This window comes from Bufo bufo, chromosome 10 (genome assembly GCF_905171765.1).
Source record: "Bufo bufo chromosome 10, aBufBuf1.1, whole genome shotgun sequence".
Taxonomy (NCBI): domain Eukaryota; kingdom Metazoa; phylum Chordata; class Amphibia; order Anura; family Bufonidae; genus Bufo; species Bufo bufo.
Window position 1 is genome coordinate 23,007,512 of NC_053398.1, and position 18,612 is coordinate 23,026,123.

General features: G+C 46.0%; 1 protein-coding gene across 4 annotated transcripts in view; it reads right to left on the reverse strand.

Annotated features, from left to right (window-relative positions):
- Positions 1 to 18,612, reverse strand: part of PPFIBP2 (PPFIA binding protein 2) — a 191,428-nt gene that overhangs the window by 115,613 nt on the left and 57,203 nt on the right. For 3 of the 4 annotated variants that reach the window (XM_040409256.1, XM_040409257.1, XM_040409254.1), the window contains exons 1-2: positions 17,615 to 18,165; positions 9,681 to 9,763 (exon numbers count right to left, since the gene is read on the reverse strand). In XM_040409256.1, the coding sequence (XP_040265190.1) occupies positions 9,681 to 9,744 (64 nt within the window). In that variant the 5' untranslated portion in view covers positions 9,745 to 9,763; positions 17,615 to 18,165. Of the gene's footprint in view, positions 1 to 9,680; positions 9,764 to 17,614; positions 18,166 to 18,612 lie in introns of those variants that run through there. The other variant, XM_040409255.1, reaches the window with a different exon arrangement.

The window sequence follows — 18,612 nt, forward strand, 5'->3', positions numbered from 1 at the left end:
AATGACAACAACAACAAAAAAGTTGGATCCTTAAAGGGGTATTCCATCCATGTTCCATGGCCTTCAAATGGTCAAAAAATAAATAAAAAATAGTTCATTACTCACCTTACCGGTCCTCCACCACCTCGTTTCTATGGAGCCGGGGCGCTGCTATGCTCCACTTCCTACTGATGTCCCGAAACAGCAGGAAATAACTGGGAATGGCGGCTGACTGGGCGCCATTCACAGTCATTTTCTGTCATGTCGGGCACTGTCAGAACAGAAGCTGCAGGGGAAATGGTGAGGTGAGTATAAACTATTTTATTTTTTAACCAATTTCAGGCCACGGGACACCTTTTTTGGCTTGAAAAATTACAGAAAAAGAAGGCGGGCACAGATGTGTTTTGATCAAAATATATTGGATGAGAGTCTCAGATTTTATCATTAGAGTGAGGGCTTAGCCCATATGTTATGCTTGCATCTATTGTTTTACTGCATTATTTTCCGTGATTTCATAAATGTAGCCATGGACATCTGCATATTTACTATCATATCGTGCAGGATTTTTGTATCTTTTGGATGTGTATCTATATAGAGAGAGAGAGAGTCTAAAAAACGGGCAGCACTCCAGACTTGTAATGAAAAATGTAAAACTTTATTCCCCCATGTGACAAGGCAACGTTTCGGCTCAATGTGAGCCTTTCTCAAGCTTGAAACGTTGCCTTGTCACATGGGGGAATAAAGTTTTACATTTTTCATTACAAGTTTGGAGTGCTGCCCGTTTTTTGGACTCTATACATTGGGTAAGCTTATTCCCATTGGGCTTTGCACCCAAATTTTTTTCAATTTTTTTCAATTTTTCTTTTTTTCTAGTGCTGCCATCTTTTGCATTGTGTATATATATATATATATGCTGTACTCATATGTACAGCGCTATGGAATGAATGGCGCATTAATAATAAATAATAATAATAATATTGGATGTATATTTTGCAAAATGGGCAGGTCTTCAAGGGGTTAACTGCAGATCATGTATATATCGTTGTCCTCTGTCTAGAATCAATCCAGAACTGATATTAAAGTAAAAAGTTATTATTTGCCGTGACAAAGTTTTGGGGGGCACAGAAGTTGCACTCACACCCAGCCTCAGGACCCTGATTGGGCCCAAGGGACAGCTGTACTATAAATTATACATGAAGCTGGCGGACTGATTTTCCGACTGCGGCCCAGAAGCTTCAGTACACGCTTCTGGTTATCATCAAGTGGTTCTGATGGTCTATGCAGACAACTCCATTTTGAACCTCAGCCAATGGTGAAAAAAAGTAGCAATTTGATTCCTCACAGTTACTTTTGTAGAGGATAATCGTAACATTGTTGCAATAGTTTCACATAATAAGTCACATGGCTGAAATACTTTGTGAGTCATACGTATTGCTGCCAGGTTTCTTGGGACTAGGCCTGTCATGGTAAATTGCCCAAGAGAAGACACAACCTACAGATCTTCCCTGCTTTATGACTTCCTTGCACAACATGACGTTTTTTTTAATGAGGAATTTTTCTAGTTTCCTCTCTTCACCACTGGGTGTCGCCACAACATTGGACAGATAATCTGCAAATAATAAGTGCAAATATGCACTGAGATCTGTGGGAAAATAATGTGCATGTCCTACAGGTGAATCTGAACACGGCTGGATGCCAGTATGGACACTAAGAGACGAAAGATATGTTTAAAAAAGAAACTACATTTTATATTAAAGCTGCTCATAAAATTTGCTGACATGGTTTGATGCTTTGTGAACAGTACTTTATAGATACACTATGGTGTTATGATACATATAGTATATTATTAGGACTTCCAAGTGTCCTATGAACAAATGGTTTGGTCTGGATTTTGGGCAGGGAACACTTCCTAATTAGAATTTTTTTAATGCCCAAAATAGAGAGGTGATGATCCTCAGGGGAGGTGCTAAGGAAGACCTTAAAGGCTAATGGACATCTTTGAATGTAATACTTTTTATTACTATATTGTGCTTATTTAGGGCTAAAAAAAAAACTAGTTTCCACTCAGCCTTTAAAGGGCATCTGTCAGCAGTTTTGTACCTATGACACCAGCTGACCTGTTACATGTGCGCTTGGCAGCTGAAGGCATCTGTGTTGGTCCCATGTTCATATGTGCCCGCATTGCTGAGAAAAATGAAGTTTTAATATATGCAAATGAGCCTCTAGGAGCAACAGGGGCGTTACCATTACACCTAGAGGCTCTGCTCTCTCTGCAACTGCCGCGCCTTCTCCACTTTGATTGACAGGGCCAGGCAGTGTAAATGTGATCACACCTGTTCCTGTCAATGAAAGTGCAGCAGTTGCAGAGAGCAGAGCCTCTAGGTGTAATGGTAACGCCCCCGTTGCTCCTAGAGGCTCATTTGCATATATTAAAACATAATTTTTCACAGCAATACAGGCTTATATGAACATGGGACCAACACAGATGCCTTCAGCTGCCAAGTGCACATGTAACAGGTCAGCCGGTGTCATAGGTACAAAACTGCTGACAGATGCCCTTTAATTAAAAATTTCCAACTGTTTGCTGTAAGCAGTAGCTTTTTCAGATACACTACAGGCTTCTTTTCCTCCTTCACATTGAAGCTCATCAGACATCTTGGTCTGTAGCCCTTATCTCTGCACTCCTAATAGCTCATCAATACTTATAGAAGCTGAATTCTTATGCCTCATGCAGACATCCGTGTCAGTTTTGGATCAGTGGTAACACGGACCGTGTTCAATCCGTGTTTTCTCCCGTGACAGATACGTGTTGGGTCGGTTTTTTGCTGTCCGTGTTGCATCCGTGTTTCACTGACACTGAACAGCTGAAAAATAATTTTCAAGGCATCTCTTCCTAATGATCCGTTAAATACGGATGCAACACGGATGGCATCCGTGTTGCATCTGTGTTTTTCACGGACCCATAGACTATAATGGGCGTGAGGGATCCGGGAACACGGACCAAGATAGGACATGCTGAAAACACGGACCCACGAACCGTGCTAAAACACTGATGTGTGAATGAGGCTTTATTCATTTGTAACAAATTCAGCTTAAATGAGTATTTACAAGCTCCCAGGAATGGAGAGATAAGAGCAACCTGCCAGCTCCACTGATGGAGGCAGAGCAGACTGCGGTGCAGGTGAAAAGGTGCGGAGACTGCAGAGGAAATTGTTAAAATGTTTTAAATTAACACCTGGTGGTCCTTGGACAGTTTAAAGGGGTTGTCCAGGCTTTTATGACTGATGGCCTGTTGTCAGGATAGGCCATCACAAGCTGATCGGCGGGGTTGCAGGTTGTCGCACCCCCACTGATCAACTGGTGGATAGGCAATCACTTAGTAAAACCTGGACAACCCCTTTAAAGTTATATATGTCAACTGATTTCATGGCATCTGCACATAACTGGACCTGAGGTGTGGATGAGCAAAGCAAAAAGTGAAATCCTTGGCAGATCCACAGAGGATTTTCCGCAACAACATACAATGTGTGGACGTACACGTAAAGCCTTTTTTTCTGTACTTAGCTGTTAATGGGCTATCCTCAGGAGCGGTCATCAATATTGGATCGGTGGGGGTCCGATACCGGTCACTACCACTGATCAGTTGTTTTGAGCAGCCAGGAACTATACAGTGGAGGAAAGGCTCAGTTCACGCTGTAGTTTCCCTCATTGGCGTACTTCAGATGAGATCCCATTCATCTGAATTTTGAATACAGCTGCAGTACCCAGGGACGGCCACTACACAGTGTATGGCGCTGTCTGCTTCTGGCTCTATCCACTGTACAGTTTCCAGTGCTGATCGGTGGGGCTGCTGGGAGTCGCACCCACAACGATCTGACATTGATGACGTATCCTGAGGACAGGCCGTCCATATCCTAGTACTGGTGTTGAGGAAGGGTTGAAATATATGCATATATATATATATGCATGTGAACACGTGCGTGTATGTATAATATATATGCATACATAAATAGGCACATTATAGGGTGATGTGCGCAGATATGCCCAACATCTGCGCACATCTGCCCTTAGTATTCCACAAGGGGCTCATTGTGGCCCCTGTGGGGAATATGTGCCCTCCCCTCCTTCTATTATGTGCATTCCGGCAGCGCGATTACTATCGCGCTGCCCGGAATGCAAAGTGTTACAGGCGGGAGATCAAAGGCTTCTCCCGCCTGTCAGGAAGTGGTGCGGCCCCGACGCGCTCGTGCAGGGACGCGCGGGCTGGCGCAGTGACGTCCTCTCACTGCGCCGGCCCACGTGTCCCTGATGGTGGCGAGCGCCCGCGTGCCACAGTGTGGGCGGTGCAGCAGTGCGGGCCGCCAGACATAAATATCCGGCGGCCCCTGCACTAGAGAAAGAGAGAGCTGAACCACCTACCCTGGAAGAGCGGAGCCAGCAGCCTGCCCTCGAGAATCATCCCCTGCAAAACGAGCATAAGAAGAGGGAATCATCCCCTGGACGACGAGCTGTTAACCCCTGGAGTGCTGAGTATCCACTATCCCACCAACGCTTTCCATTAACCCCTGCCCTGCCATCCCACCATTACTCCCTGCTATTCCCTGCTCCTATACACCCCTATCCCTGCTGTCCTGCCTAACCCCTATATACCCCTATCCCTGCCACCTGAACCCCTGTTATAAACCCCAATCCCTGCCACCTGAACCCCTGTTATAAACCCCGAACCCTGCCACCTGAACCCCTGCTCGGTCCTACCATTAACCCCTATTATCCCTCTGCTATATACCCCTATCCACTGCTACTGTTGCATTTAACCCTTCATTGCCCTGTAGGGATAGTTTTTAGTCCAGGTTGGGTGGGCTGCTAATGTGTGTGTGTAAGTGTATGGTATAGATAGTTTGGTGGGTGGAACTTGGGATTGAATAGTGTATTTAGTGCTGTATTTATGGTACTGTATTGTGTGTATTGTGCACTGTAGGTTGATAATAAATATCTTGTATTATTTGTATTATACCTACTGTGTAACGTGTGGTTATTAGCGGTAGCTAGCTCAGTTAGGCGCTTGCAGCTAGTTTCGTGATTAGCGTAAGGCAAGGTGAAAGTATTATTCTTTACTTAAGGTATAAATAGGCGGAGTCATCACTAGACGACTCCTATTTATGAATTTAAATTATTGATATTTGCATAAATATTGGTAATTAATATTCCCCCCTTACAACTGGAAAACACGTTTAAATTAAAGCTATAGCCAGCCCCCATCCGAGTAAGAAATGTACAGCGTTCTGGGTTTTTATTAGCGCTGGAGGCATGAGCGGCAGTTGTACTATCTGGCGGTTTATGTTCCCTGCGGTCGGCTGGGTAGTGGTGACTGGAAGATGTATATGTGCCGAAAATCAAGTTATTAAAATAGCGCTGATTAATATTTTGTACCAATTAACAAGCGAGAGGATGACAGGTGACAAGTCGGCACCTTGGCTCTTACTAATGGGGGAAGTTGGAGCCTTTAACAGGAGCATGAAAGGCGCTGCAGGCGACGCCGGGGCTGTCACATCCGCTCAGCTTCTCTGCACGACTCAAATTATTTGAATTATACGTCTTGACTTGAAGGAACCACTTTAAACGGGAAAGCGAAGAAGCCAAACGGACAGGCAAAGATTTGTCAGATGGATCTGAAGACCCTGTAATTTAGATGGTTTCTAATGAAGGGGAATCCAAGTATCTAGGTGTATTGGGTCCAGGAAAGCAGCTCTTAGAGGAGCCTGTTACTTTGTAATATACATACTTGTTTGCTTTTCTGTAGGATACTTTATAAATCGATCTGATTGCCAGTGTTACATTGAAACATTTTTAGATATTTCCTCTTTTGATGTTCCGTTACCAGGAAACAGTCATGGCTATATCTAGGAAAATGCCATTTTTTGCCATTTTTTTATTAAATATTTTTTTCCCCTAGTATGTATTAAATATATTTTTTATATCTATTTTTGATGTATAAACCATCAATATCTAATCAGTGGGGGTCCGGCAACAACACCCCTTCCGATCAGCAGTTTCAAAGCTTAACTTAGGCACAAACCCGAGTTTGGTTTCAGATCTTGAAACAGTAATTTATGCGCTGAACCAAACTGCACCGTCATAGGCACGTTACTTGTGGGGGGAAGAACAAGGCCTCAGCAGAGCCAATACATTTTATTGCGGTAGGGAACTCATATTCTAAACAAAGTTTTCAAACGGATCGGGTTTTGGATGGAGCAGTCCGAACCCGCTTCGCTCAAGCCTAGTCATCAATATCAGATCGGCGGGGGTCCAACTCCTCACACCCCCGCCCATCAGCTGTTAGAAGTGGCCTCTTTCTAGGCCAGTGACATCACCATACCTCGGTCATGTGGCCTAAGTGCAGCTCAGCCCCATTTAAGTCAATGGGGCTGAACTGTACTGTGAGTACAGCCACTACACAATGTACGGCCTGTGCCTGGCGAGCTTCCGTGAGCCCGCCGGGCTCAGTGAAACTTAGGTGAGTGCCGTAGCTTCATTATCATTTCCTGCATAACCCCTTTAAGTAACGCCCCTTCCTGCTAAACCACTCCTCCTTCTTATAAGCCACTCCCTAGAGGTGCCAAAAGTGGCTAAAAACATAATAACTTTGTTGGAAGAGACCCGTGGCGCAAATTGTGTCAGACTTCTGATGCCTTTTACTTAGTCAATCTCCCCTGTAATATTTTTGTGCTGTTCGGGCCGGAAGGAGAATGGACCTGTCCCTGTGATGTCCTGACCTTGGGTGACACAATCTCTTTAAATGATAATTTCCGTCTAATTCGATTCTTCTCTGCTAGCGCGGTTCTGTCAGATGACGCAGCGACCGGGGAAGAGGTACAAGAACTTTCTATCCTCCTTGTTTGCTCACAGTAGTGTCAATGTTTATCCAGGGATCACACGGGGCACAGGGCGATTTTGAAGGTTACGGGTTTAAAGGAATAATGATTGGTTACATTTTGTTTCTTTTCCAGGACAGGTTGGATTTTTGTTAATATGTAGTAGAAGTAATACTGCCTAACGAGCTTCCAGTCACGATTAGTTAACCTCATGCTGGCGTCCTGTAAAATTCCACAGCAAATGAAGCTGCACGCCGCGGGTCCTTAAAAAAACAGGGCTTAGCAATGTTCTTTTGTATGTGATCCCTGGGTAATCGAAATTCTGCATTATAAAACCGTGGGCCTGAACATGTCCTAACATTTACTGGAAGGACATGCAAAAACCTGCAATGGTGGGGCAACATAAGACTTCAAGGGGATTTCCAATAGTAGCATGTTCTCCTAGGGTCCATTCACACGTCCGTATGTGTTTTGCAGATCCAAAAAACACGGACACTGGCACTTTGCGGACCGCACATCGCCGGCACTCTCATAGAAAATGCAATTGCGGACAAGAATAGGACATGTTCTATTTTTTTGCGGATGCGGACAGCACATTCCGGCCCCATTGAAAATGAATGGGTCCGCACCTGTTCCGCAAAATTGCGGAAGTGTGAATGGAGATATTGTCACATTGATATCTGACACTACGAAATTTCTTGCTAAGATATGACCTATTATAAGGTTTTTCCAGGGTTTGCACTCTTTTTAAGTAGGCCCTCTAACAAGAAGTACTCAAGAAGAGAATCAAACTCTTCTGATCCCCACTGCTGCGGTCCGGTCCCCTGGCTATATTCTGTGATCTTTTGGTCCCTGGTCTCTTTACTTCGGGACAGGCTATGGAAGGGTTCACGTGCGCCGCTGCAGCCAATAACTGGGCTTGTAGTGACGACGCTGCTGGGTCACGTGCCACTTGAGGAAATGTGACTGCTGAGACCAGTCATTGGCTACAGCGGTGTAAAATACTCCCTCTACTCCCCCACTGGAAATAAACAAGCTGGGGACCGGAAGATCGTTGAGTGTAGCCAGGATTCTTTCCTTATCTGAAAAAGCTACTGCTTACAGCAAACAGTTGGAAATATTTTATTAAAGGCATCTGTCAGCAGTTTTGTGCCTATGATACTGGCTGACCTGTTACATGTGCGTTTGGCAGCTGAAGGCATCTGTGTTGGTCCCATGTCCCTATGTGCCCGCATTGCTCAGAAAAATGATGTTTTAATATATGCAAATTAGCCTCTAGGAGCAACGGGGGCGTTGCCGTTACACCTAGAGGCTCTGCTCTCTCTGCAAATGCCGCGTCCTCCACTCTTTTGATTGACAGGGCCAGGAGTGATGACGATTATACCGCCTGGCCCTGTCAATTAAAGTGCAGAGGGTGCAGCAGTTGCAGAGAGAGCAGAGCCTCTAGGTGTAACGACAACGCCCCCCGTTGCTCCTAGAGGCTCATTTGCATATAAAACATAATTTTTCGCAGCAATACGGACACATATGAACATGGGACCAACACAGATGCTGTCAGCTGCCAAGCACACATGTAACAGGTCAGCCAGTGTCATAGGTACAAATCTGATGACAGATGCCCTTTAAGTATACCACGCGCTAGGGGGCCTATTAAAAAAGGGTTCAAACGCAAAAAAAATCCTGAAAAGACCTTTTTCAAAATCCTACAAAACCCTTCATTAGGTTATATGAAAAGTGGCTAAAAGGGACGAATTCAATAGGGTTCCTGCTTCCAGTAATAATGTGACAATATCTCGAAAAACGTGATACTTTTGGTAAAAACTCTTGAAGTCATTTTGCTCCCATCATTGTCGAAGTTTTTGCATGTCCTTCCAGTAAATGTTAGGGCATGCTCAGGCCTACGGTTTTATAATGCAAAATTTCATACAGTCACCATAGAGTTCCACCCCTTTAGGACATTATGGACATCATAGAGCTCTACTCTCAGAAGTACCCCACCCCAGACAGCTTACAAGAAGCACACTTGCGTTGGCAGCCCCTAACCAAAAATGTATTACATGGTCAGCTGTTCTTTTGAATAACCGGCATGTAATACCACACTTCACCTGCAGGCGGACCAGATGCAGCTGATCGCCAGAGGTTTTCTAGAACTGAACTCCTGCCGATCAGGAGATTGCCGAGCTGCCGCTCTAAAATAAAAAAAAAAAAGAATTTCAAACTTCTCCACTTTTCCTTTGTACTAGTCCTGATACATCTCACCTACTGTATAGCTTAATCCTCAAGGTTCCGAATGTTGGACCCAGGGGTGCACCTAGCCTTTATTCTGCTTGAGGCGAAAACTGAAACGCCCGGCTCGGGCAGCACCATAATGATGACACTGGCCTCTGATAGGCTATAGGAACTAGGACTAAAGCCTATTAGAGGAAACGGTGGGCCAGGAAGACATCACTGCCGTCATAGCATTCAACTGTATTGCTGTCCTGAGTAAAGCAATGCCGTTGAATATGTAGAGACAATGAACAATGAAAGCGCTCATTGCCCATGACCCTCCTGCTGCCCGCCTTATGCCCCTACCTGGTGCTGCCTGAGGATCTTTGGGATCATCACTGCACACATAGAACATACATACTTTGATAAGTTCGTGGCATGTAAGTCCCTCCCAGGGCAGGAAGGCCCACTTATTGGTGGGGCTTATATAAGACCCTCCCGTTTTGGCCCAAGACTGCTGAATTTGCCAGGACTGTCTGGAGGATCTTCCAGTCCTGAGCCTGGGACCTGCACTTTGGAATACAATGCCTGGTTAGCTAGTAAAAGTCTGCAGTACAATACCTGCTATGATGTCATCCATTTGCTCTAAGGCCGCCTCAAGCATATGACTGGCGTCCGAAGCCATGTTCGATGTAGTCTGTCACCTGCAGAATGGAAAAGAAAACTCAGTTAGCAGTTATGCCTTTTTCTAGCCCTACTCTATGATAATGAGTGGCAACAATGCAATGTGAAAAGGGGACAAACGATCGTTATTACGATCATTCATCCCCCATTCAATCTGCATACTGTCTGCAGAACAATGATGATGCCTTGTCGACAAACACTCATTTTGGGTGCCACATCAATGATACGATCACCCGATAAACGGGTCCCACACTTTACACTGGCCAATAGTTCTTCTGGCGCTCCCGAGCTGTTGGAAATTGCACCTCGCAGTTGGCCCTGGCAGCCTCGAACTTCTGGGGAGCCATTTGCTCACAGTGCATTTTGTGACAGAAAATGCATTTTGTAGAGTTCTATGTAGAGTTCTGTGTGACAAAATGAATTCTCTGTGTCACAAAATGACATTCTGTGTGACAAAATGAAATCCTGTGCGACACAGTGACATTCTGTGCAACAAAATAAAATTCTGTGTCACAAAATAAAAATTTTTGAAATAAACTTCGGAGAAATTGATTTCTGTTCACAATGGGAAATTGTTAAAACATTTAATTTTGTGTGCAGATTTATTCTGTGATTCTGTGTTACAAAGTAACATTCTTTGCGACAAAATCCATCCTGTGGGACAAAATGAGTGTTGTGTCACAAAATAAATTTTATGATACAAAATGAATTCTGTGTCACAGAATGAATTACATGTAACAAAATCAGTTCTGTCACAAAATACCATTCCGTGCGACAAAATGATGTGAATGGATTTTGTGTCACATTATGAATTGTGTGTCGCAAGATAACATTCTGTGCGACAAAAAAGATTTCTGTAAAGATAAAAAGAATTCTGTGATCACTACATTCATGTTGTGTCACAAAATACACTGCGCACAATCTGCACACCATACAGACTGGGAGTCTATAGCATAGGTTGGAGACCACCATACTATTTTCGGAGGTCTCATACTTTCCCTATGCGGTTTCTACGTGGACGTGATGAAAGCACATACAGACGGTCCCAGCAAATGATCAGACGTTGCGCTCTAGTGATGTCCATCGACGTTACTGAAGTTAGCCCTAAGCCCGTAAGCCAAGAGATATGATTTCATAACCCGATTATGTCACGCTGGACTCTTACTGCTATGCGGACATTAAGCAGGAATGACATGTGTTTCCAGGTTAATATTACTGTGTTCTCCTGTTAAAGGGAAACTCCGGGCAACATGGTATTTTTAACCCCCCAACTAATATTATAACAGGATGTCTGTATCCTGGACCTCACAGCGGGGTGTCAGCTGAAAGGCAATGTGTGACATATGCAAAGTGGTCATGGGAATATCGTAGTAAGTGCTGCGGGCCATTTCGCCAGTACATTACTACAGATCGCCTGATATTTATAGAGTGACCCCAAAAGCCAAGAAGGTAGATCTGTACATAGAGCGTATTGTCTCAGGCCCATGCCAAAACCATTTAAAGGGGTGGTCCAGAATGATGGCCTATCGTCAGGATAGGTCTTCAATATCAGATTGGCGGGGGTCCGATGTAACATTCATCGGTCACGTGGCCTTTGCGCACCTCAGTCTTATTCAAGTGAATGAAGCTGAGCTGTAATACCAAGCGCTGCCACTATACAATGGATGGAGCTGTAGTCGGCAAGCTGCGAGAAGGCCGCGGCACTCACCGGAAGTCCATGGTCTCCTCAAACAGCTGATTGGTGTCGGACCCCAATCAATCAGGCACTGATGGCCTATCCTAAGGATAGGTCATCAATAAAAGATTCTTGGACAACCCCTTTAAGAGCAGTGATTATGAGGCTAATGCTAAAATAGTGAAACCGTAATTATAAAATGAAGACAGTCAGTGAAAGGCGGTGAGATCATGAATGGGGCCTGCCGGCTTAAGTCCTGTCTCCTGGATGATCCGATCCTTACATGAACCTGCTCCAAAAAAAGCACAAAGCAGATGGACTTTTAATTGTAAGCGCGCAGGCAAGAGAACGTAGCTCATCTGCACAATTAGCTCTGAGCATTGATGAGGATACAGGTGGCAAGGTTTTATATATAGCTTATGTCATTAGAAGGGACGAGCTGCGATCTTAGTGGTTGGCGGTAATTATACGCCATGCTTTGGTGAAAGGTTCTAGATGATTAATGATGGATACGGACACCGTGAACTACTGAAGCACGAGGACGTCTTTATCAGTCCTCCGACCTAAAAGCTCATGCATGCGAACGTATTTTTTTTGTCCATGTCTGTTCCGCTCGTATGCAGAACCATTCATTTCAACGGGGCAGCAAAAAAACGCAAATGGCTCCTTATGTCTGCAAGTCCGCTCCGCAAAAAAAATAGTCCTATTATTGGCCGTTTTGCATAAAAGGACAGGCATTGTTACAATGGATCCGCAAAAAACAACAGGTGTAACACGGACGTCATCCGTATTTTTTGCGGATCCGTGTTTTGCGGACCGCAAAATACATACGGTCGTGTGTATGAGCCCTAAAAACGACTCTTGAGGGTTGTGGTGTTAGGAATAACCAATGGGGGCACCAGAAATGTCAAACTCCCTGCGTCTGCTCTGAGAATCGGATTTGTGTTTTTGATATAGAGCCAACATATTCTGCTCTGCTTCACAGCGGTTTCTCTTCCCTCTGGGGCTCACAATCTGAACACTGACAAGAACCAAGGTCAGTTAACCTATGGAAATGTTTTTTTGGTTTTTTTTGGAGGTTGGATTCAAACTCAGGAACTCAATGCTGCACTGCAACAGTGCTTGCAGCTGAGCACGATTTTACACAGCGGCCACTGCAGGAGAAATGTGGTATTACATGTCACTCATTAAACTGAATGGGAGATCGGGTCAAACATGGCTGCGCTGAGTCCTCCAGGGATAGATAGATGGATAAGCAATCAGTCCAGCAGTGAGAAAAGGATTATGGGGGAAAATAAGGTAAATGACTCCAAAGGGTATCGGGAGATCCATTTTAGAGAGGAGCTATCACTGGGGATGAAAGAATCGACACTTCGGATGAAACACACAAGTGGTACCTTGGAACCGAACCCGAGTTCGGCAAATGTTTTTTTACAGTACAAATTAATTTATGAAGTTATTATGCTCATTGGAGCCAATACATTCTAATACTGTACGGAGCTCCTGCTTCGTACAGTATTAGAACGAAGTTTTATGCGATTCGACTTCGGATGTTTCATTCGAAGTCGATTCGCTCACCCCTAGCTGTCACCTCTCCTGACATGTCCGTTTTAGTGACCACTTGCTTTCCCCATGTAATAACAACTCTGGAGCATCTATTCTTATGACTCTATGTTGTGCTATTCCTCTGTTATTCCTATTATAAGTTTATAAACGAACTGACAGCAGTCTGCAATAAAGGTCCAACCGGGTGTTACCAGTTGGGAGTGTGTCCCTGCCCAATCTGACACTATCCCATCAGTGGCAGGGACACTCTGCCCCGCAGTTATCTACAGAACGAAGTGAAGGAGAGCACACCGCGCACGAGTGGCCGCCCTCCATTCATTTCTATGGGAGTTCTGAAAATAGCCAAGGGGCGTGCTCGGCTATCTTTGGAAGTCCCCTAAGGCCTCATGGACACAGCCATTGCCAATATGCGGGAACCGGCCGCGTGCTCCCCGCATCATGGATGGGGGCCCATTAACTTGAATAGGTCCGCAGTCCGGAGCTGCGGTGCGGAACGGAGGCACGAAACCCCACAGTAGCACTACAGAGTGCTTCCGTGGTGTCTCTGTCCGTGCCTCCGCACCGCGGAAGGATCACGGACCCATTCAAGTCAAATGGGCTTCGATCCGTCCCGGCCGCCGCACGGACGTTGCCCATGCATTGGGGACCGTAAATTGCGGTCCTCAATGCACAGAACAGCCGCACAACGGCCGTGTGCATGAGGACTGAGGGTGGAGAGCACACCGTGCAAGTGCGCCTACCGCTCAATTTACTTCTATGGGACTGCTGGAAATAGCCAGGCCAGCTTGGCTACTTTTAGCACTTCCATCAAAATGAATGGAGGGCGGCTGCGCATGGGCGGGTGCTTTTGTCCACTTTGGGAGCTCAGTTCTAGAGATAGGTGTTGGTGAAAGCTCATCATCAGCCTTGGAAAACCCTTTTAAGGTTGGAAACAATTAGGTGAATATCATCTCCATGATGTCACAGATCTCTGTGACCTAGAACGAGCACGTAACTACAGAAGGGTCTAGAGCCCTCAGGCTGGAGGAGGCCGGCAGGGCTATCTCCATTGGCGCCTTTTATACAGCTTACAAATGGCCCATGTAACAGAGTAATCCATGATTTATTACTCATAGAGCCAAAGCTAGTTCCAGTGCACTATCTGAGCATGGGGTTACTTAGGTATCAGAGGTAAGTGATGTGGCGTAAACACAGGAGAAAAATCTGCACATTATGCAGGTAGTTACAAACCCGAGTCATAAGACCAGGTGCAGTGTCTGACACGTGTTTCGGCCCTGCAGCCTGCAGCCTTGTATGCAGGAATGTACAAGGAGGTGTTATTACTATGCATTGTTGTCTCCTTTGTATACTGTAAATATTATCAGAATGTAACACTGCATGGAATATTCAGGACATGTGACCGGCTTCTAGCGTCTTGGTTTTCAGCCATTGCGTATTAATGCTTTAACATTCTTTCATTTTAGGGGGCGCTCCAGACTACACATCCAGACTGCTGTTATAGGGGGCGCTCCAGACTACACATCCAGACTGCTGTTATAGGGGGCGCTCCAGACTACACATCCAGACTGCTGTTATAGGGGGCGCTCCAAACTACACATCCAGACTGCTGTTATAGGGGGCGCTCCAGACTACACATCCAGAATACTGTTAAAGGCGGCATTCCAGACTACACAGCCAGACTGCTGTTATAGGGAGCGCTCCAAACTACACTTCCAGACTGTTGTTATAGGGGGCGCTCCAGACTACACATCCAGACTGCTGTTATAGGGAGCGCTCCAAACTACACTTCCAGACTGTTGTTATAGGGGGCGCTCCAGACTACACATCCAGACTGCTGTTATAGGGGGCGCTCCAGACTAATCATCCAGACTGCTGTTATAGGGGGGCACTCCAGACTAATCATCCAGACTGCTGTTATAGGGGGGCACTCCAGACGAATCATCCAGACTGCTGTTATAGGGGCGCTCCAGACTACACATCCAGACTGCTGTTATAGGGGCGCTCCAGACTACACATCCAGACTGCTGTTATAGGGGGAGCTCCAGACTAATCATCCAGACTGCTGTTATAGGGGCGCTCCAGACTACACATCCAGACTGCTGTTATAGGGGGCGCTCCAGACTACACAGCCAGACTGCTGTTAGAGGGGGCGCTCCAAACTTCACTTCCAGACTGTTGTTATAGGGGGCGCTCCAGACTAATCATCCAGACTGCTGTTATAGGGGGGCACTCCAGACTAATCATCCAGACTGCTGTTATAGGGGGGCACTCCAGACGAATCATCCAGATTGCTGTTATAGGGGGCGCTCCAGACTACACATCCAGACTGCTGTTATAGGGGGCGCTCCAGACTAATCATCCAGACTGCTGTTATAGGGGGCACTCCAGACTACACTTCCAGACTGTTGTTATAGGGGGCGCTCCAGACTAATCATCCAGACTGCTGTTATAGGGGGCGCTCCACCTACACATTCAGACTGTTGTTATAGGGGGCCCTGCAGACTACACATCCAGACTGCTGTTATAGGGAGCGCTCCAGACTACACTTCCAGACTGCTTTTATAGGGGGCGCTCCACACTACACATCCAGACAGCTGTTATAGGGGGTGCTCCAGACTAATCATCCAGACTGCTGTTATAGGGGGCGCTCCAGACTAATCATCCAGACTGCTGTTATAGGGGGCGCTCCAGACTACACATCCAGACTGCTGTTATAGGGGGCACTCCACCTACACATTCAGACTGTTGTTATAGGGGGCGCTCGAGACTACACATCCAGACTGTTGTTATAGGGGGCCCTGCAGACTACACATCCAGACTGCTGTTATAGGGGGCGCTCAAGACTACACATCCAGACTGCTGTTATAGGGGGCGCTCCAGACTATACATTCAGACTGCTAATATAGGGACCTCTCCAGACTACACATCCAGACTGCTCTTTTAGGGGGCACTCCAGACTTCATATCCAAACTGCTGTTATAGGGGGGCTCCAGACTCCACATCCAGACTGCTGTTAGAGGGGGCGCGCCAGACTACACTTCCAGACTGCTGTTATAGGGGGCGCTCCAGACTCCATATCTAAACTGCTGTTATAGGGGGCGCCCCAGACTACACTTCCAGAATGCTGTTATAGGGGGCGCTCCAGAATACACTTCCAAACTGCTGTTATAAAGGGGGCTCCAGACTCCACATCCAGACTGCTGTTAGAGGGGGCGCTCCAGACTACACTTCCAGACTGCTGTTATAGGGGGCGCTCCAGACTCCATATCTAAACTGCTGTTATAGGGGGCGCCCCAGACTCCACATCCAGACCGCTGTTACAGGGGGCGCTCCAGACTCCACATCCAGACTGCTGTTAGAGGGGGCGCTCCAGACTACACTTCCAGACTGCTGATATAGGGGGCGCTCCAGACTCCATATCTAAACTGCTGTTATAGGGGGCGCCCCAGACTACACTTCCAGAATGCTGTTATAGGGGGCGCTCCAGAATACACTTCCAAACTGCTGTTATAAGGGGTTCCAGACTCCACATCCAGACTGCTGTTATAGGGGGCGCTCCAGAATACACATCCAGACTGCTGTTATAAGGGGTTCCAGACTCCACATCTAGACTGCTGTTATAGGGGGCGCTCCACACTACACATCCAGACTGCTGTTATAGGGGGCGCTCCAGACTACACATCCAGACTGCTGTTATAGGGGGCGCTCCAGACTACACATCCAGACTGCTGTTATAGGGGGCGCTCCACACTACACATCCAGACTGCTGTTATAGGGGGCGCTCCAGACTACACATCCAGACTGCTGTTATAGGGGGCTCTCCAGACTACACATCCAGACTGCTGATATAGGGGGCGCCCCATAGGAAAACTTATTCACATCCAACCACAAGGAGTGATTTAGTTCCCATAAATAATGTCACGTTGAGGTTGGGCAGACAACACAACGTGCTCTCATGGCTCTAATCCATCGTGGAAAAAGTTATCCTCGCTGTAAGCCTTGCTTTCATCATCAGATAATGCCTCCAGCTAATGAATCTATATGAAGAAATTATAAGTGATTCACTGTGCACAGCATGGGTGTAGTTGACAGCGTTCCTTACAAGACGTGGTACCGGCCCAACTCCTCACCTTGTCCTACCAGTTCTACCAGTTTAAGCCCTGCTTAATTCTTTGGCACACCTCACAATTTTGCAAACATGGGTTAAACACATATTTAATAGGTAGACATACAAAGAACCCTCTTCTACCTGCTGGGGACTGCGCTATAACCAAGGAACAATTTAAAAACCTGCACCAGTAACTTCTGGCAACAATGTTGCAAAATGATGTCTGAAACTTCTGAAGTGTATACTTTGTAACAAGTTCAGTGTATTCTGTAGATTACAACCTGTGGTAGAGGGGGATATGTGAATGCCTAGGAGGAGTAAACCTAAAGGTAACACATATTATGTAGCAGAGCTGACGGTGTCTACAGTGATATCATGTTGAGGCATTTACTGTGGTCGTCGTACCTTTTAGGGTAAGGGCTATACCCCGGCAGAATAAATGCAGTACCAAAGGGTTAAATGACAAGTTCGGCTCTGCTACATCCTTACGTAGAACATTAAAAAGTTATCCAGGCAACCTACCTTATTTTTCTGCTCTTTCTGTATTCCGAGGGCTACAGATCTCTCCCCTTGGCTCCTTAATCTGTGAAAGTCGTCCCCTGTAATCACATCACACTGCTTTACTTTGAAGCTAATGACAAGCCTTGCAAGAGGGAACACCACACCAAAAGCACATGCTGGCAATAATGCTGAACACTGCCCAGGAAAAACAAGAACGTCCACAATTTGATTACTACAAATTTTCAAGTTCAGCCTCTTCTCTTCTCTGCTGACTAACAAGGAAGTGCAGGGAGACATCTCCTGTGCTGAGCTCCATCTTCAGCAATTCCAAGTTCAAAGAGTTATTTTAAAGGGGGCGCGCTGTTTTTTTTTTTCTTTGCGGGGTGAGATGACGTATTGTATTTCATGAGCAGGTTGTTGGTGTTCCTTATGAAGAATCGACTACATTATGTAACAGTATACCTAAACCGGAACGGGTGGACGAATGACTATAGACGTGTACAGATCCGACAGGGTGAACAGCCTGTCGGATCCGTCCTGCCCGCTAGTGTGAAAGTAACCTTAGCTGGCCGTACGCTACTTCTTCTTGACTTCATTATATTCCTCTATGCTCAATTCGCGCAAGGAGGAAATTAAAGGGGTTGTCCCATTGCAACAACTTATCGCCTATCCACAGGATATGCCTGATTGGCGGGGTTCCAACCTATGGCGCATTTGCCAATCACAAGATCAGGAGCCCATGCATGGATGTCTGCTGCTCCATTCAACTCTGTGGGACTGCTGGATAGAGCTATAAGGCTACTTTCACACGGATCCGCCATGGATCTGCACAAACGCATCCGTTCAGATAATACAACCGCCTGCATCCGTTCAGAACGGATCCGTTTACGTATCATCTTTAACATGCCTAAAACGGATCCTTTTTCTATTGTGCCCTATGGTGTCAGAGAAAACGGATCCGTCCCCATTGACTTACATTGTGTGCCAGGACGGATCCGTTTGGCTCCGCTTCGTCAGGC